This window comes from Glossina fuscipes, unplaced genomic scaffold (assembly GCF_014805625.2).
Source record: "Glossina fuscipes isolate IAEA_lab_2018 unplaced genomic scaffold, Yale_Gfus_2 61514, whole genome shotgun sequence".
NCBI classification, from domain to species: domain Eukaryota; kingdom Metazoa; phylum Arthropoda; class Insecta; order Diptera; family Glossinidae; genus Glossina; species Glossina fuscipes.
In genome coordinates, this window is record NW_024003726.1 from 1,330,440 (window position 1) to 1,351,149 (window position 20,710).

Sequence of the window (20,710 nt, forward strand, 5' to 3'; positions counted from 1 at the left end):
GTTTTTTTAGTTATTTATTTGTCTGTTTACTCCAAGTTCACTAATTTCTTGAAAGTTTTTTATTGCTGTATATAAATTGCAATTTTTTCTTGTTTTATGCTTTGAGTCTGATAATTGCATGTAATTGTGTCAAATTACCATGCTTCCTCTTCTTATTCTACTTGCTTGCGTTGCGTAGATCTGTGAACCCCTACTTAACAATATTCGGGCCTGTCTTTCTGGTTGTGGAAGAATGGGCTGAAAATGCGCAACCAACTGCTCCCTGTGCCCAATGTGGCAAACGATGTTATTGGGATCTCAAAAGAGGTGGGCAATGTTAATTGGGAATTCGATTCAATCCCTTCGCAGCTCGGAGTGTTCAAACATTTCACGAAAAGTGTTCCTACCTCAGCAGCTTCAGCAGGCGGTCGATCAAATCACATGAAACTTCAACATAAGATTTCAAGAATTCTTTGATGGCGTCAACGAGAATATTATGAATATAGGAACTAGTCTTGGGAAAAAGATTAACTCACGCATTATCGACTTGCAAACGGCCATGAAATTGCTGGAGGGTGAGCTAAAAAAAAAAAAGAGTTCCTTCGAAATAACACAGAACCGTTTAACTCGTCATTATAGTCGTGCTGACATTATCAGGCTTGCCAGCTCAACTTGTGAATCTCCCGGTGCACGTGATTAAAATAGCGGCTTGCCTTAATATACACATTTTGAATGCAGACCTTAACAATCCCACTTATTTAAAAAAGAAGATTGAAATCTTGGCGAAATTTTATAGTGTGGCTGTGAAAGAGCTGTTATGGGAAAACTATCCTATCACACATCCGATATTTCTTTTGGACATCATTGCTTTTTGAACCTATATCAATGAATAACTACCGCTACTTTGCCCAAAGCTGAACTCTTTTACAGGAAGATTAAGAATAATGCTAAAATTACAAAATTCAATAACTTCAACAAAGATTTGCCCCACGATGGCACTGTGGTTTCGTATGACTTTTACATGCTTCTAAACAATTACTATGAAACGGAATCTTCCTCCAATATTTTGTTTATCCCTCTTATTATATCTCAACCTTTTTTGTGAAATTCATTACAGTTAGTTTTCTTATCTGCTGAGGTTTGTAGTATAGTTAGAATAACATTTAAGTGAATCTTCTAACCAATGCGGAATTATATTCTTACAAATGAAATGCGTTATTCTGATTTGGTGAATTTCTTGTAATAATCTTTCATTATACAGCTAATATTGTTGTGCTGAATATGCTGTAAGCTAGCTTCTTTGAAAATACTAACTCTGTGAAACATATTCCGTAATAGAAGTGTATTGGGAGGTAATAATGATGAGATAGATATAAACGCCATTAATGAGTTTTTCATGCAAAATCAACTAGATGTCCGCGATTCACCATCATTTTTTATTAATTTTAGAGGTTGGGGTTTTTCTTTCTCATTTCCGAATGTGGATGGAAATGTTCTTAATATCACTGTCCAAAAAATAACAGGTACCCCAATTGGTTTACACGGAGTATCCAACTTTTTTACATGATTTTTCCATACAAACCTAACTTTCTATTACAGGTCGTAAATATGATGGTGTTGAGCTTCAAATTTTTCAGGGAGTGTAAAATAGTTCGAATAAAACCCACACTTAAGCAGGGCTCCTCTTTTGAAAACAATAGTCTTCGCCCGATGAGCATCGTATTCTGCTTTTCCAAAGTTACGGACCATATCATGAAGGATCAACTTTATTCATTCTTGAATAACTGTAATGCCCTACATGATGCGTAGCTAGGCTTTCAGCCTGCACGTTATTCCTCGAATTACAACAGATCATGGCAGCACACAAACAAATCTTGACAAAGTCCTTACCATTCGTGACTATCCTAGGCTTTCAGCCTGCACGTTGTTCCTCAAAACCTTTAATCCCCGAAAGGAGCCCATTAATGGTAACATCAATGTTGGTAGGCGCTGTGTTCTTCTCGCTCTCAATATAACAAGCATTTTTCAGCGTCCCATACGCTAAGCTTATTAAGAAATTGTCTGATGAATTCAACTCTTCCCGGGCTGCCTGTAAGCTTATGTGATAGTATATTTTGGATCGAAAAGAGCTTGTTTCTGTGAATGACTCTTTTCTGACTGACGCTATGTCTGGTGTACAGCAAGGTTTCATTTGGAACCCATTTTGTTTAATCTTTTCGTAAATGGTCTTGGGGATTTGGTTGTCCACGACCGCTTTTTTTGCAGATGAAATCTATCCTCTTTATAGAAATAATCCAAACAATTTACCTATGTTACAAAACCAAATTAACGAGTCTTTAGCAATTATTAAGTCCTAGATGATAGATGATACCGTTTGCGTTAACTCCAGTAAGACTAAAGCCTAATTCTTCAATTCTCCCTTCATATACATATTCAACGACATAAAAATATGTGTGCATTCCATTGATCTTGTAGATTCAATGCAAACTCTTGGGGTCACCTTTAATCGCAAACTCAACGTTAAGCAACACATCGACAACACCTCTGCTAAAGTTTGTCTTACGCTTCCAAAGTTGTACAATCCAAATCAATATCAGTCTCAAATTACACGTACCATTTCCCCTTCCCTCATTGTGGCGCATGTCAATTACTGTATTGAAGTCTTTTTTTCAATGCAAAAGGTACAACTTAGATAGTAGTTAAAGCATTGTTAACCGTATAACCGTTTATAGCACCAAACTGAGAGACCATATCTCCTCCTTCGTTTATGCTTTCATAAAATTCTCCACTCCTGGCAAAACAACTTTATCGTTGAGCCTTTATGATGCGGGGAACAATCCAAATCAACTAAGAGTTTCTAACAAAAATTGCGGATGAAAGTTTTAATGTTAATTATGAAATCGGCTATAGGACTTTTTTCTGGCCCTTTCAGAAGTGTACCTTTGACAGATGCGAGAAAAGCCGCACATTTCAACAAAACTTCTTCAAGCAAAAAAACTCCAACTTGACCACTGTTATTGTCTGGGGATTACAGACTAATGTTAAAAATTGGTACAAAATTTATTATTATCCAAAAACCTGTGACGTTAAAAACTTTGAACGCTTTTTTCTCGATGCACGATTCTCCAAGATAGCCTCCGACACAACTATCATATTTTTTATTTTTCTTTATAGTAATTTTAGAGAGAAATACATAGTGTGTTTTCGTTGAAAAGTTAGTTTATAATTAGTTTATATAAAAGAGGTCTTTTTGCGGTCGACAATTGACCAAAATGATAGTCTTTCATTTAAATATTTGCCGATCACGCAAAAATTAATAGTTTTCCAAAATCGTACAATTTTTCGAGTTATAAATATGCAGATGTTTACAGATTCAAATCTGCACCATTTCGCTCGTGGCCGCACAGCTTCTTATATTAAAGATGCTTAGGAAAAATGGATTTAGTATCGCCATTTTTAGCATTTTTCATAATTACTTTTTAATACTTAAATATATTCATAATAATCTCCTCCTGCTCTTCCATTTTAAAAAAAATTTGAATATATGGTTTTCTAGAACTTCTAGAACTGCGTTCAATTAGGTTCTTGCAATTGCCCTAATTTCTTTTATTGTTAAGAAAGCAAAATTATAAGAAGGAACACAAATAATTAAATGGGTTCCCCTATGTCGACTGAAAAATGTTTTTCTGTAATCGGACAACGACCATATAGTTTTCCTTTTTATATGAAATAAACCGATACGTTTATAGAAAACAACAAATAGCAAAATTATATTCGGCTGCGACCGAATCTTTTAACACCCATCACAAATAGTTATTCTGAAAACAGACAAAACAGAAGCAACAAGTAAACTTCCATACTCTATAATATTGCGCATTAAGTTATGCGCAAAACACCTAAGAAGCCGAGACGTTCTCAATAGATATGAGGACTCTCCCACTGCACAACATAAGGTCGAGTCCTTTTACAGATTGTATCACTACGTCTGTAAATCTTCTCTGTCTGCCTAAGTGTCGAACTACGGAGTTTATAGTTTTTAGTGCCACTTAAATAAGATGGAATATTGCTGTTGTGTTTAGTTTGTAATGCTACTTAAAGAAGGTAAGATATTTTTGTTGTGTACTTTAAATGTTTCGTAAACTCAAAAGTTAAGCAAGAAAAATTAGCGAAAATGGTCGCAACGCCAACAACTCGAACGAAGCACCTTTATTCCCTCTGGTATTAGCACACTGCTTTCAGAAATCGTTTCCCATCTCTATGACGAAAATGATGTCGCAAGATATTAATGCATTTCTTTGCTTTGCTCAACTTTGTACATATTATGTACAACCAACATGCTTTATCAAATGCTCATATATATATTTTTTTTGCTATAAATATAAAAAAATTCGCCTTTACTTCTTTAAAAAAACAAAGAATGAATCTGCTGTTCCTGTAAAGTTCTTGAGAAGCACAATGTTCATCTCCTGCTGATCCATTTCACATTGTTATCAATAGCATGAATCATGCAAATATCCCCAAGCATTAAGGAAATATTGTTACGCACTTCTTCCACAATTTTTCTAAAAAAAAAAGATCAATTTTATTGTTTTGACAAGGTTTCTTACGTGTACAGTGTTCTTCTCGCTCAAAGGCCATGTTAAGCCTTCTGCAGGGTTGTATTTGTGGTAAATATCACAAAATATAAAACCCAGTGTTACATGATTTGGCTCACTTCTAATACCCACCTGCGTGTAACGATTACCAATATTTTTAAAAATTTGAAGAAAATATCTTCACTTTTTGGATCATGAGTACGCGTACCAGCAATTAGTGGACGGGTGGACTGAAAAACATTTCTAGAACGATTCTGATGTGACACTAATCCATAACATGTAAACTATGTGTGGTCTCTGAAGTTTACTTCTGGTTGCTACATTTTGACAAAAGAATGAAATTTTAATATCTGCAATATTGAGTAGGCGTGGCCGACTTTTGTCCGTTTTCGTAGAAAAGTTGCACGCCCGTTTGGAATTGATGGTGATCAAGAATGTATATGCCTTTGCCTTTGAGGCTTCCTTGTGGGTGCTGCGAACGTTTTGACAAATGAATATACTCCTGATTCTTCCCTGATGGGTATAAAAATCTTGATGCGGCTTATTGATTTTTCAAATATTTAAATACATATCATTTCTTTTAATTTTTACAAAAGCAACTGAATGAATTGCCGGTAAATACATTGAAAATATCTGTTATAAGTAAAAGTCTTCATTGTTTTTATTTAATGTTCGTTGTTCAACCAAGTTTAAATTATTCACACTTTATGGCCATATACTATTTTTGTATACAATTTTACTGCTTCTTCGTCTGTTAATTTCACTTATATCCAAGTTCTTCATGTGCAAGGTTGTAGATAGCAGCCACGACGTATTCTAAACGTAGAAATGTGCAATCTGACTGTAACATATATAAAAAAAAATATATACCATATAATATAACGTATAATATAACGTACACTATATATATATATATATTATACTTAATATAATTAATATGTACATATTATACATATACATATATGTATGTATATATACGTTATATTATAGAATGTATATATATTATAAATATATATACTGTACATAATATATATTTAACAAAAACACGTCATATCGTCCAACATGAAATTTGATTATTTCTATTAATGATTCAAATATACAAAAAAAAAAAAAAAATCACTTTCGGGCTTATAGATAGATATTCCTTCCTAGTGCCATAAGAGTCCATAAATATACTATAGATATATGATAATTTTAATAATTTAGTGTGAAAAATATGATAACTATTTTCACATGGGAGAGTTTTTCTAATTATCGTCGCTTGTTTCCCCATTAAGAATTTGATTGAAGAAAGGATTAAGAGCTTTCACGGCAACACCTATAAAATACTAACGTTATAACGCATCGTCAAATCTTTTCATTGACTGCCTTACCTTTACCAACTGTTTGAGCTGTAGACTCTCGCCATCTTCTGAATGTATCTTGCGGTATGACATCATATTCATTGAGTTTAATGAAAAGATCACTAATCAAATCTATGCAAGAAAAATAAGCACATTTAAAAACAGTTTTATTTACAAATAAAGCAACGATTCAAACGATAATATCTGACCTAAAATATTTAAAAACAGTTACATGTGCTATATCTGTTTGCATAAAAATACATTTCTTTTGTATACTTTCCTTAACTAAAATAATTACTAAACTAAATTGAACTGACAATAGTAAGAAAGCAATTTTTCCAATAAAGATATACAAAAATGTAATTAATGTAATTAAAAGATTTATGCCTTTAATTTAACAAAAACCATATGGGTGTATAGATGTTGCAGAGATTAGATTGGGGAAAATTAAAAGCAGGATGTCTTTAATTGCTTTCTGCGAAAGATGTTTTGCGTACATTTTAGGAACAAATTTTTATAAAAATTTAACTTTGAAGTGTGTATACACTTTATACCAAAAGTTTATAACTTTTTGAATATTCCATATTCCAAAATTTAACATATACATAAATTGACAGCGAGAAAAAAAAGGAGAAAACCGCCAATACGTGATTTCATTCGCAACGAGCGTAGTAATAGGAAGATGTGGATGGACATTTCAACATGTGTTTTAAATAATGAACCATATACATTCTGAATGACTCTTGTGTTTGTAATTCTTTTAATTTAAATTTAGGTCATCGACAATATCACGAATTCAGTAGATAGATGCATTTGTAATGTATATGGGATCGCTGAATTTTAGTTCTTTACATAATGAAGTGACAGAATACAGTAAACAGCTAACAAAAAGATTGTGCAGAACTTACGTCTTGGATGTTCTAAATTATGAACTAGCAACTGCAGTGCATATAAACATTCTAATTCTCGTTCTTCTTTTGAATCAATATAACGTATCAATACAGGTATGCACTTTTTTTGAAAACATGGCGCGTCTAGCTTATAGTTGCTGGAGTCTTTAATAGCAAAACTTGCGAGTGTTGTTGTTAAACCTCTGATAAACAGTTTATCGACGTCAACAATGTTTCCCTAAAAATATATCGCATTAACTTTTTTCTTTTGCCTTTTTTAAATATGGATTACGTTAATGTAATCAATGACATTATCAGCGTTGGCGTCTTCTTTCAATATTTGTTCAATATGATCGAACATTCGAGCGTAACGCTTTTCTTTTGTTTCCCTTGTGTCTATTTCGGGGTGGTATTTGTCGTTTTCAACGAACTCAAATTTCTAAAGAAAAAATATGATAAAACGTAAAATTAGTAAAAATGCAAAAAAAAATTATTTTTCATAATTGAAAATGATTTTGTTACTAACGTTGCTTTGTATAAATGTTTCGATTTCAACTTCAGGTATATAATCGGACCATTTCATATTGAATTTTTTGAACATACTTCTTGTAAAACTGGGACCGATTTCACGAGTGCAATATTGTAGATATGTTTTAAGGAACTTTTTGCCCATCTCACAGTTACTCGATTCGGCTTTTCTCAATTTCTCCGTCCACAAATCGTGTATCGTTAAAATTTTTTTGACAATTAGCGGACCTGTGGAGCATTTAAATAGATTTAATTTTGTAAATAAATTTATTGCTCGAGTACTACTTGCCGGTGAATTCAAGGATGTATAAGTACATGTCTGGGACATCAACTATTATTTCATTAGCAATACTCGCAAAATGCTCGTAAGCTAAATTAAAATGGTCTATAGAAAGGTAATTTCTTTCAATCAGGTATGCAATGCAATTAGATAGAAGTCTTCTATGAAAAGAACCAACGTCACGCAAATGCAAATAATCTGTAATAATGTAGTATAATAGGCCGCATAATTGGGATTGTCTTATTCGTTCTATGCATGTAACAGTTAAAAAATCGATTTGTTTTGAATTGGCCGCGTTTTCTACAATTTCCGAAACTACTGATTTAATTAATTTTAAATCAGCATCACTAGGTTCTTCGAATACAGCTTCTGGAGGAGAGCTTAGACCCGTTTCGCAAGCTATGTGAACATGTTGGTGTTCTCGTTGCAATTGTTGATATTGTGCAACAGATTGATCATCATCTGGTTTATCACAGCTAACCGAACTTGAGCCTGATCCAGGAGGAATTGCGGCAAAACTTGTTGGCTATTAAATAAAGTTTATAAATTTAATTAAGGACTTCATAAATTACGTTCGCTACAATACAGACCTGCTTTCTGGGAAAATGAATAAGTATACAATGTGAAACCATAATATTTCTGAGAAGAATCGAGATTGATATTTTCGCGAAAGTTGTTTAAGTTAATCTTGTGGATTTTCTTATATTTGCCGTAGCAAGTTCAGGGATCCGTAAGATCTCCAAGAACGGGCATATATTGCAATTCGTATTTAAATTATGCAGGCTTATATGCACGAAACGTTTTTCAAAATTAAGTTTCTTTCTATTTTCCTTAAGAAAGTAATATTAAAAAACTATATGTCCAATAAAAGGAATGTTAGGAGAAATGCAATGAACGAAAAAGGTTCTACAATTTTTCAAGTTTTTCTTTGCAACGAGTAATTTAACTCACGTTAAGATGCAAAAGATTTTACGCTTTGTTTGGGAAGATTAGTTAACTTTAAAACAGGCTGCCTTCTAATTGTTTTGCAAATTGAGTGGATTTTTTGTAAAATAAGATAACGTACCTTGCATGCAAGTCTTGGCGTAGAAGATGACTGTATATATTTCGAATGACTAGCAGATTTTTGCATTGATGTAGTTGTTGTCATATTCCGCATAGGTTGAGAAATTCGAGAAGATGAATGTTCTCTAGAAGCTTGTGAGGATCCGCTTCGGGGCAACAAACCTTATTATTGAAACATTTTTAACTACAAGCTGAAAGTGTCAAAATATCTATAAGATACCTCGGTCGTATCGATCTCGTTCAGTTGAGCCCTTATTGTGTGTGTGTGTGTATGCTGTTTTTTGTCGGCTACCACTTTTATTTGAGTCTAGTACTGATAAAGCGGCGAAGGAATTGGAAGGTATTGCTATAGGTGTGGATTTAGGCCATTGGAATTGCTGAACACCCCCCATTTTTTTGTTTGTAATATCAAAATTGTGCTGTAAAATAACATGAAACAAGTTTTGGAAGAAATTAGGATAGATACATGAATATTTGAGACAAAATTTACCAGAGCTCCAAGTTTATTTGGATCAACTGCTAGCGGACGGCTGCCTTTTCCTGTTTGTACATGCCAAATGCCTTCGTTTCCACTTGCGCTGTGACTGCCAGAACTCATGTGCTGGGTACGTTTTAAGCTGCTTACATCACCTCTTTGACTATGACTGCCATTATAATTTAGACGGTTATCCCCAAAACGATTTATACGATCATCCCTTTTGCCACCACCACCGCTAAGCCCACCAGCATTAGATAATGAAACGCTATAATTATAATATTCTTCATTTTTCGCCTCGTTCTCAATTTGATCTAAGGTAGTGGGTGTTTCATTGCGCGCGCGTGCAGCAGATTTCCATTTATTTTTTCTTAGATCTATCACATCTTGTAGCATAAAGCGCACACGTGAACTGATCTTCGTATTTTCGCTTTTCGATGCTATGGCTTGCATTCGCTGAATCACACCATCGAGCGTATAGAGTCGATTTTGTTCTCTAGGTAGCAGATTTTGTTCAAGTTTTTGACCAACTGTGGTCAACAATTTACAGAGACATTCAAGCATATCTTCGTTATCGGGATATTTAATTAAACTTTCGATACAAGTGACGACAATCTTTCCGGCTAAAATTGATATTTTGAAAAGCTCTCCTATAAAACGTACCGTGCCGCCAGAACGACGCCGAATTTTCCTTTCTTCTTCTTCAAGAAGTGCTTCTAGCTCCACTTTTTCATGAGAATCTTTGCATTTTTGAATTTTATCTCTTATCGGCTTAAGCTTTTGCTCTTTTGCTTTTGCGTCAATTACGTTGTAAGTAAATTCACGTTCCGTTTTATCCAAGAGTGCATTGCGAAACTGTACCAAATGTGTTTTTGTTCCAGACTCCATTTTCTCATCTTTCGCCTTTACTTCAGAAATTAGACGTGCACACAAACGAGCATAGCAAACTGAAAAGTTAGGTTCATCTATTGCCTTTTCAAACACAAGTATCATCACAGCTTCCATTTTCTCCATTGTATCTATCTTCAATTCCATAATTTCTTTCACAAGAGGATCAAACTTTTCTGGTGTAAGCTTATTTAATATACCCCGTACGCGCCGCACAAGTTCTTCTTTCTCGCGTTGCGATTTAGCTTTTGGATCGTTATCGATTTCGTTAGTTTTTAGTAGTATACGTGGACGCCAGGCATTAGCAATTTCGTTAAGTTGCACATCTTGATTTAGTGATAAATTCACATGTATCATAGGTTTAGAATCTTCAGTAATATGGGCACCTCCGGTACTCGAATTAGAAACTTGCTTAGTATAATTCTTCGAGAAAGAGCTGTTTCCGCCAATTGAACCCACCAAGGGTTGAAATTTTTTATTGGCATTGTTAACTGCAAACGCTGGCATTAAATTAAAACCTGGCAAAATAGATGTAATTTTAATATCAGGTTGTATACGCGAATTTTTAACATCGCGCAAATCCATTAATTGTTCTCGGTTGTATTTCTTTCTGCTCGTAGAAGAATGATTGGGTGATGGCATTGAAAACGTTTTGGTTGTGAGTGAGGTGTCATTACTAAAATTTGTAGATTTCTCTAGCGGGCTTACTAAAACATTGCTTTTGGCATAATTCACATGTATATCCTCATTTTTGGATGTCTCTATCAGTTCTTTGATATTTTCGTTATTGTCAAGTTTGGACGCAAACGCAGAATTAGTTTCATTGAGGTCGGCTTCACAAACTCCAATTTCGATAGCTATTACTTTTGCTGTATCATCACAGATGATACTAGAGTTATTAAAACCTTTTGAACTTTTTTCAAATATATTGTTTTCACTTTCTTCTGCGGAACCGTTATTTGGAGTGTCGAGAGGTGATGTAAAATTGTCGTTAGTTTCCACTAAGGATATGGTTTGCTTTTGGGTTTGTTGCTCATTCCCGCTGACAGTATTCCGTGAACTTGTCAGCAATTCCTTTTCGCCTAATTTCGTAGTGTGTAGATTACTTACTCCACCAACACAACTTTCGTTAGTAGCACTCTCATCATTTAGGCAAATTTTTCTCGATGCCCGCTCCAATTTGTGATCAACTTTTCCCAACGTGAGAGAATTTAAGGTGAGAGAATTTTCTGATGAAGATGCACCCCCCATTTCAGAATCTCCTAACTGCTGATTCGCTGGTATTACCTGTGAACTTTTATCCACCGTATAATTTTGTGTTATGATTTCTTGATGAATATTCTCGGAATTTGTTCCAATTGCTGACTCATTATTTCGTGGCTGCTTTCTTGCCTCTTCATCCGGTTTCGCTATAATATAATATGCCACCAGTAATAAACAGACAATTACCTCATCGAAATATATGTACACACATTTTTATTTCCATTATGCATATCTCAATCAAAGATAAATATTTGTTGTTATACGTTTAAATATGTAATATAGATCAGGAAGAAATGTTTACGACTAAAAATGTTATAAACTTTGTCAAAGATTGTTGGCATGACGGCGGTACGTTTTTAGCATAGAGCCATTACCTAACTTGGTGGTATTTTTTTCCCGCATTCTATATAGGACTCGCACAAAGAACTCGATAAAAATGTTACAAAGCTCCTTGGCTTACTTCGCAGAAGATATGGTTTCTTTAATTTCAAAATAAAAAAAGTAAGAAAGTTTTATTTGACCGAGGTCGAATCTCGTATACTCACCACCACTCATTTACCGCCTAGCAGTGAGATAAAACTGGTATTGTAAGTTTTTGCCCGCAGATTAGTATTAAAGAGTTTTAGAAACTGCAGGTATATTACTATCAAGTTTTGTTTAGAATAATGAAATTTTTTTATCCTATTTGTTATTCGACTTTGTTATTTTTTTATGGAAGCGATGACGAGCCGTAAATAATTTTTTCTCTAGTTATCTATTACGCCCATCAATATTTAATAATAAGAATCAATACAATTAGCTTCCCTCATTCTACCCTCGAAGCTTGGGTGCCTTATTTGATACTCATATTGACTCATCTATTTTGAAAAGATTAATCCGCCTTACAATGACATTTTTCGTCCTTTTTAATGTAAAATTAAAACATAGGTGGTCGCATTCTACTTTCAAAATCCCTTTATTTTATGCTCAACTGATTGTATTGTGAAAAAATGAAATCGCCGCGTTGGGGGGTGCACAATATTTACTTTACAATTGAACAAGTGCTAAACGAAAAATATACCTTCACATGAAAAATGTATTGAACCATTTTCAAGATTGTATTGTGCTTACCTTTTGGAGCAACAAGTGGAAACGTTAAAAATGTAAAATTCTAACGCTTATAACTTTGCGTGAATTGTTCCGATTTTTCTCATTTTTGAACGTGAATAATAGGTTCTTCCATTATGTGAATATAGAAAGTTTCTATCCTTCATAATTTATGACTAATGAGCAAAAACTCACATATTTTTGCTTAGGAAAACAGAGCTGTGTTCAGATTACACTGTGCTCTGGAGATGTATGTCAGCTAATTTAGCATCTGCGAAAAATTCCAATATTTCTACCAAATTGGAAGCCGATATCTTAATTTTTGCGACTAGGAGAGTACGCCACACAACATCTTACAAACAGACAGGCTATTGCTAATCGGTTCGGAATTTGACGCTGACCAAGAACGTATTTAGCTTATAGAGACGGGGGTGCTCCTTTTAGCTATTGCAGATATTATGGCAAAATAAATATACCCCCATTCTTCAATGGAGGTTATAATGAATAAAAATATTCCAAAAAATTTTTGGTTTTCCTAATAGTTACAATAAAAACAAACGAAAATGAAGTTTACTAAATTAGTTACTAATATAAGGTTTTTGTGTTAGTTTTTCCGCGTGAGTATCTTCATACATTTTTTCGCTAAACTTTCTGTTTTATAACAACACATTTGTGTTTTCTTTATGGCTAGCCTGTGCCCATAAAGCAAAATTTTGGCATAACTTGGAAATACTAGGTAAGTTATACAGAACTGAATTTGTACTGGGAGTAATATATTTTGCGAGTTTGCCGATTCAGGGTTGTCGACGTCGAATACACACTCGACTCCACCATCCTTTTCGATAGTGTTGCTTGGTGAATTTATATGAGTCGCTTGCGGTCAAATCGAATGGAATTTTCTAGTTGCCAACAACGTTGTGTTTGTAAAGTAAATAATTATATAATCAAACCAATAATCTAAATAGACTACATTTCATTTATCTAGCCTTTTATGTATTAAACAATATACTCTTAAATAACCTTTCAATTCTTCGCTTAATATTAGGTAAAAATTTGTTTGCTACATTTTGAAATTTCCCTCATTAATATGACAAGTAGGCTTTATATTCATTTAGCGTAACCAATATGTGCATTTCTTAACGACATTTTGCTTTATTTTACCATGAAAATATTATTTGACACCAATTTTATCGTCAAATGGATTTTCATTCGACACTGACAAAAATCGTGTACATTGTTGACAGCTGCAAACTAGCTATTCGAAGCGTCAAATCGACGTCAACAGCCAAAAATCCAAATGCAAAAATTAGCGTCAAGTTTGTGCTGATTTTCTAATAAAAATGTAGGTTTATTGTAAAAAATAAGAAAACTATATTCGACAGAACGTTTTATATTCATTATAAACCAAACAACTGGAGGTGTTCGCAGTTTATGTGCACTATAAGCGTATCATATGACAGGCCCATATTGATTGGGTCCATTTTCAAGCAACGTCATTATGATTCGAAAATTAATTGTTGTTTACCGTTATCGCTTGCCAAGCTTTTGCATGTTTGCGATGGCTTAGGGGTTCATTTGCAATTTGATCCCGTACTGGTTGTGGGTATGACTCTATGCTAGTTGTGTACACGCTTTTTTCTTTTTTTTTTCCTTCTTATTTGCTTTATTATACTTACACTAGGTTTTAATATTAATTAATATAAGATTTACTTTAAAAGTCAATTGAACTGGACTGTCAATTTGTTTTAGTCGACTTTCATGTATAAGTAAATAAAATAAGTAAATAAATAAATAAAGTAAATAAATACCAAATTCCACATAACAACTTCCAATGTTTCTGCCAAATTTCAGGCCAATGTCCTTATTTTTGAGAGGAAAGTTGATCACAGACATTACTCCCGCTACCAAAGGAACATGCTTAAATTCAGTCAGAATTTGATGCAGATTAAGCATATATATATATTTACTTTATGAGAACTTTGAAGCGTTTTAAGAAGATAAGCAGACCGTCACATTTCATGGTGTGTGTAAGGAAATGGTACGAGTTATATTATTCAATCTACCGTCTATCATCAAGTATTGCCGCTCCTAGCTCTCAAAAAGAATGTGATTTCCGTGTAGAAAGCACAACCGTGCTTTTAAGACTTTTTGTCAAAAGAGATTGCCTTGCGTGAAAAGACAACAAAGTTAAGATCTGTCTTAAACCAGACAGCTGCAGCTAACAACAGGGAGAATAGCACGCTCCAAGCCAGCATTGCTAACATTTCCTAGGATAGCTTTTCAATATTTTATTTCTATCAGCTCTTTCAGCATATTACGCCCAGTAATTTCGCCCTAAGTGCATCAGTTCCTGTCCCGATTAAAAAGCAAAAGTTACGTTTACGCATATGTTTCTTGAAACAGAACTCAACTTGTTGAAAGGTCCCAAAAAGTTTGCTTTGTACACTTTACGAGATAACTCTTGATAGTATGAAAAGGTTAAAGACAGAAGGCTCAGATGGAAAAGTTAGTTTTATACACTACTATATAGTACTAAGTACGGCTACTTTCTGAAAACAGTGAGACCTTACTAAATGTTGCGAAAGAAGAAGACAAACAGAAGAAGTTAAACATTTTCCCCATTAATACCAGGAATTTTTTCACAAGGCGGTGATGTGTTATTGCTTCGACCGAAATGATATTTTAAAATACAGCGAATTCTTGCAAAATTGTAGTATAAGTGTTAAGTTTGTGAGGTAACGTCCAGAAAGACTGCCTTTTATTATAAAAACCTATGCAAAATTGATTTAATCTTGTGTCTGTCTTCTATTCGCTCTATAGTTCGTAATACTTGAAAATTTTAAAGAAATTTTGTGCACCGACGTGCTTTGGCACATGAGGGATCCTATTGAAAATGGACTAGTTCACATCGCTTTTGCAACCGCTTTCCACACAACGTCTTCGTTTTAAAAAGCTGTTATACGAAAAAAATTTTCATTTTCAATATTCTCGAAGAAAGCGTTTCGGTATACTAATAGAACCTTTTGTACGAGAACTAAATATTCATACAGTAAAAAGAGCTCATTTTTAATATTTTATAATAAAAATTGGTGACAAATAATTAAAATTGGATAGGTATATTTTGATACCACAATTTATAAAGGTTCTAATGAAAAGCAAGCCATAATATGGTAAAGAAGCATAATTTATAGTATTTTTTCGACGAAAATACGTGAAGATTAGTAAAATAAAATTAACTTGAATGCAAGTGGTGTAGAATATTTAAGGGCGGACTAGCTCCTTTATAATGATTTTGCGTGTTTTCGAAATTCAGATAGTTTTTACTGAACTAAAAATTGTCGGGAAGTTTGTTTTAAATAAGTATGAACTGTCAGAATATGTCGCGCCAGGTTGCGCTTTTCGTTTTGTCTTTTGTTTACCTAGTTTGTTTACCTAATTTGTTTCATTTGTATAGGCTTTAAGGAAACGTTTGTATCGATTTCAGTGATTTTAAAGATGAATGAAAAAATTTTGTTAAGCATAATTTGGGAAAAAATTTAAGCCTTAAAGCTTTGATCCCCTAAACTGAAAAGGAAAATAACATCATAAACTAAGCTAGTTGATTTTGGAAAATAAAAAACAAAAATTTAACGAGAGCAATGAACACAAAAAACGCATGAACAAGCATAAATAGTCGCTGCGTGATCGTTTTAAGAGAAACTTAGTACAATATGGGATAATCAAATTATATATTTATTGTTTACACGCTATAACAGTCTTGGCATTATTTTATTTCCATCAAGATTGCTTGCCAAATTATTTTGGAAAATCATACAGCGTACAGAAATAATTAACATTTGTTACAGAGGTAGTGTAATTATTCGAGTTACGTCTCTTACTTACTTACTGTACTTATTCGAGTTACATCTCGTGTTTGAAAATTCACATACCTTATCATCCATCAATATGCATTTCCTTTCATCATATTAATGATGGTTTGTTGGAATGCCTTAATGTGCCAACTCAAACTTGTTTAAATAATTATTATGATTTTCATAAAATCAATATTGTATTACTAAAACATCGTCTTTCACATCTGACGCTTGATTTCTCAACCGGTAGTATTGAAAACTTAATGCCATCGTTCTACAATACATTAAATCTAGCTATTGCTGCATCTGTTCCGATCAAGCATTGTCGACCTCGAAGCAGATGTCCCCCGTGGTTTAATAAGACAATTAAATATCACAAGAATAGAAAAAACTCGCTATTCAAAAAATATTCGAAAAGTGGCTCTGCGCTCGACTATGTCGCTTACTCGGTGGCGAGGCATAGATTTAACTCCCTCAACCATCATTATTACTGCAGATACCTTCAGTTCATTAAATCCTCTCTGTTTGCTAATCCAAAATTCTTCTTTAAATTTGTTAACTCTAAAAGAAAAATTTCCACATATCCCTCTCATGTTTCTTTTAATGGCTCTGGTTCCTCGGATGATTTTGAAATCTCAAATCTATTTGCTGAGTATTTCCGACGAAACTTTTCGATTGCTAATTTTGAGTTATCAGGAAACTACCCATATCCTATAACTAACTCGGTTTCAATACCTAACTTGGTTATTTCGGAAGATGATGTTTTCAAAGGGTTAAGTTCTCTAAAATACAGTTGTTCGCCTGGACCTGATGGAATTCCATCATGTGTACTTAAATCTTGCGCTGACGAGTTGTGTGGTGTGATCTCAAAGATTTTTAACATGTCCTTGTGTTCAGGTGTTTTCCCTTCATGTTGGAAGAGTAGTTTCCTTATTCCTATCCACAAGAGTGGAAGTAGACAATTTGTTGAGAACTACAGAGGCATAGCCAAGTTGAGTGTCTTGCCCAAGTTGTTCGAGCGTATTGTGACTCAGCATTTAGCCTTTGCCATTAATTCGTATATTTCTCCGCACCAGCACGGCTTTCGGAAAGGGCGATCTACAGTCACCAACTTGTTAGAGTTTACCTGTCATGTTTTCAAGGCTTTTTCTAGTGGCTCTCGCACAGATGTTATTTACACTGATTTAAGCAAAGCATTTGATTTGGTTAACCATAGACTACTTATCTTTAAACTCCAAGCCTCTGGTTTCCCACCCTACTTAGTGAAATGGATAAGCTCTTATCTGCACAATAGATCCTTCAGAGTTTTGTTTAACTTCATTAGCTCGGATGAATTCCCCGTTACGTCTGGCGTACCTCAAGGAAGTCACTTGGGTCCCATTTTATTTAGTTTATACATTAACGATCTCCCATCGGTGGTTAATTCCAGCCAGATCTTAATGTATGCTGATGATGTGAAACTGTTTTCTTCCTTCTCTGTTGAATCGCAATCACATCAGCTTCAAGGTGATTTAGATAATTTTGTTGCATGGTGCTCTTTGAATCTCCTGAAACTAAATCTGAGTAAATGTAAGAAGCTTTCATTCTCAAGAAGAAAGTCATTCATTACTCAGTATTTCATAGATTCGCATAAGTTGGAGGACGTCGATTCGATTACGGATTTAGGCGTCCTATTTGACCATAGGTTACGTTTTAACTTGCATATTGAGCTCTCGATTAGCAAAGCTAGGTCCGCGCTTGGTTTTATAAAAAGGTGGTCCAAAGAGCTTGATGATCCCTACATTACGAAAAGGCTGTACATGTGTTTGGTTAGACCCATACTCGAGTATGCCTCAGTTGTGTGGTCTCCTTCATATAGGTGCTACGTAGATTCAATTGAATCAGTTCAAAAGCAATTCTTGCTGTTTGCCCTTAGAAATTTGGGTTGGGATCCGATTGCCTCTCTTCCTCCGTATGAAAATAGGTTGCTTCTGCTGTCCCTACCGTCTCTTGAGAAACGTAGATTTGTTCTTGGCGTTTCCTTTCTAATTAAAGTAATAAATGGTGCTATTGACTCGCCTTCATTACTTGGTGAAGTAAGCTTCAATGTCCCTAGCTTCTCTAGGCACTTTATCTTGGTAAAGCTTAATCAGTGTAAATTTAATTATGAGCTGTTCAATCCGCTCAGAGTCGTTTGCAAGAACCTAAATGACGTCTACCACTTATTCTCGTTATCGGACTCTTTAAAGTCCATTAAAGCAACATTGCTTAATACGCGCGATTTACCTATGTCGTATTTAAACTAGCTTTTATCCTTAAAAAGTCGTTACGTTTCGAAAGTGAATTATTGTCAATTTATTATCGGTTGCCAGGCTTATGCATGTTTGCGATGGCTTAGGGGTTCATTTGCAATTTGATCCTGTACCGGTTGTAAGTGTGCTCCTATGCTGATAGTGTACATGCTTTTTTTCTTTTTTCTTTTTCTTTTTTTTTTTTTCTTCTTATTTGTTTTATTATGCTTATACTCAATTTTATTGTTAATTAATATTAGTTTTGCATTAAGAGCCTATTGAACTCGACTGCTATTTGTTTAGTTGAGTTTCTAGTATAAGTGGAATAAAATAAATAAATAAATAAATAAAATAAATATTTGAAAAATTTTACACCTAAAAAAGTTCAACGTTTAGGGATTTATGGTCTGGAAGTGCAATTTTTAAAAACGAATATGCTGTTTTAATTAATTTGGTAGCTTTTAGAATGTATTAGAAAACTCATAAATTTATTAAGAGAAAAGCTTGTAAACCGAAATATGGATACCATCGTCATCCAACAATAATCTAATTGGACTTTTTCTCCGAAATCGTGTTATCCCATTACTCATTTGTATAGTGCAATAAACTGCAAACAATCCTTGAAATTGAAACCGGGATTATTTGCATCAATGGTGAAATAAATTTTAAATAAATTCACTCGCAAATGTCACCAAAGTTGACTTTCATTTGATTTTTAAAAAATGCACGGATGAGGTTTGTATAAAATCATCTTCAAAAAAAAAAGGTAGTGTTATGTTATTCCCTTTTGTTATTTTACATTAAATGGACGAAAGCCTCATTTGATAATCGTACACATTACAAAGTCATCTTTAATGCGAAAACTTTAAAAACATTACGCCCACTTTCCGTCTCTACGTATAATCCTTCATGACTGCAATCGTCCCTGTACGTATGACACTGGTGGTTAGTCCTATAAAAAAAAGTTATGACAATCTAAGGAGAATTTAATAGAGTGAAAATAATAACTATAAAAAAACAGACTAAAAGTTCTTTAACTATATATTTACAAATTTTCTCGAAAAGCAGGTAATTAAAAAAGAGCTGCTTCATAAAATAGTTATTCTACTTCAGATAAAAACCCTTTTAAAGCATTTTTTTTTAAGATATGTGCAGGAGTTTGTTATATGTATACGTCACAGTTGGCACAACATATATCGATATTAAATTGTTCTAGGCTGCGTTTCTACACATACAGACCAAAAATAAACGTTCACGTAGTTTAATAGACTCATAACTATAAGCTATATAAAAATACACGTAACCATAAGTTACCCCAATCAAACGCTTAATATGCAATAATACAAATTAAAAAGAACCACTCCGAAGCGATTGAGAGTAAAATAATTTTCTCTACTTCTCTAATTTACAATAATGATTACCGCCATATTCGTTGTCTATATTGCTCTGTTCTGTTGTTAACCAACAACATTACAATACATTATTTATGGACAAATATACAGCACACATCTCAATCCAAAACTAATTAAGCTTTCTCGACTAAGTAATTATAGATGCATCTTTGAATAAGATATTTGTGAAATTTGATTTTTTTGCGTGTGGTTTCAGCCGAAACCAAGACAAACTAGCGCTTCCGTTGCCAAAACCCTTATTCACAATGCAAACGAGAGCTATTTAAACGCTTACAGAAATCGTGAAAGAAATTCATAAGAAAATTGTTACGAAGACGTCTAAATGTTGCGAAGTTTTTGAAAGGATGTAACAAATCTATTATGTGAAAATTCATGCAAACATGTGTTATTTACCAAAGTCCATATAATTGTCGGCGAAACAAAAGCTATCAATATTAAATCAACTGGTAGAAACTTTATGGACAGTCTAAAAGGTCAAGCGCACATAATAAAACGTACGCCTATGCGATAGAGGGTAAAATAGACATGCTCCAATATTTAGATATTTTACAATATAGTTTGGGGAAAAAGAAATCCATTATTTTTATATGAACTTCAGGACTTTATTTAACATGCTTCGGATTGTCTGATTTGGGTCAAATATGCACCGTTTTGTTGTATGATTTGTTGCCTTTTTAAAGGTAACTTCAAAATGCCTCTCTCATAGAAGTCCTAGTCTCTATTTGCAAAAAACTCTAGTAGTCGATTTTCACAATCCTCCCTAGATTCCAATTTTTTATCATTAA

General features: G+C 33.8%; 1 protein-coding gene across 3 annotated transcripts in view; it reads right to left on the bottom strand.

The window, feature by feature from the left end:
• Window positions 1-5,677: 5,677 nt before the first annotated feature.
• The window catches only part of LOC119643644 (eukaryotic translation initiation factor 4 gamma 3), a 65,913-nt gene continuing 50,880 nt past the window's right edge, over window positions 5,678-20,710 (bottom strand). For 2 of the 3 annotated variants that reach the window (XM_038043024.1, XM_038043026.1), the window contains 9 exons: window positions 9,171-11,452; window positions 8,901-9,099; window positions 8,682-8,842; window positions 7,625-8,141; window positions 7,334-7,563; window positions 7,100-7,246; window positions 6,826-7,045; window positions 5,948-6,049; window positions 5,678-5,892 (listed from right to left, as the gene is read on the bottom strand). In XM_038043024.1, coding sequence (XP_037898952.1) covers window positions 5,822-5,892; window positions 5,948-6,049; window positions 6,826-7,045; window positions 7,100-7,246; window positions 7,334-7,563; window positions 7,625-8,141; window positions 8,682-8,842; window positions 8,901-9,099; window positions 9,171-11,452 — 3,929 coding nt within the window. In that variant the 3' untranslated portion in view covers window positions 5,678-5,821. Of the gene's footprint in view, window positions 5,893-5,947; window positions 6,050-6,825; window positions 7,046-7,099; window positions 7,247-7,333; window positions 7,564-7,624; window positions 8,142-8,681; window positions 8,843-8,900; window positions 9,100-9,170; window positions 11,458-20,710 lie in introns of all 3 variants that reach the window. The other variant, XM_038043025.1, reaches the window with a different exon arrangement.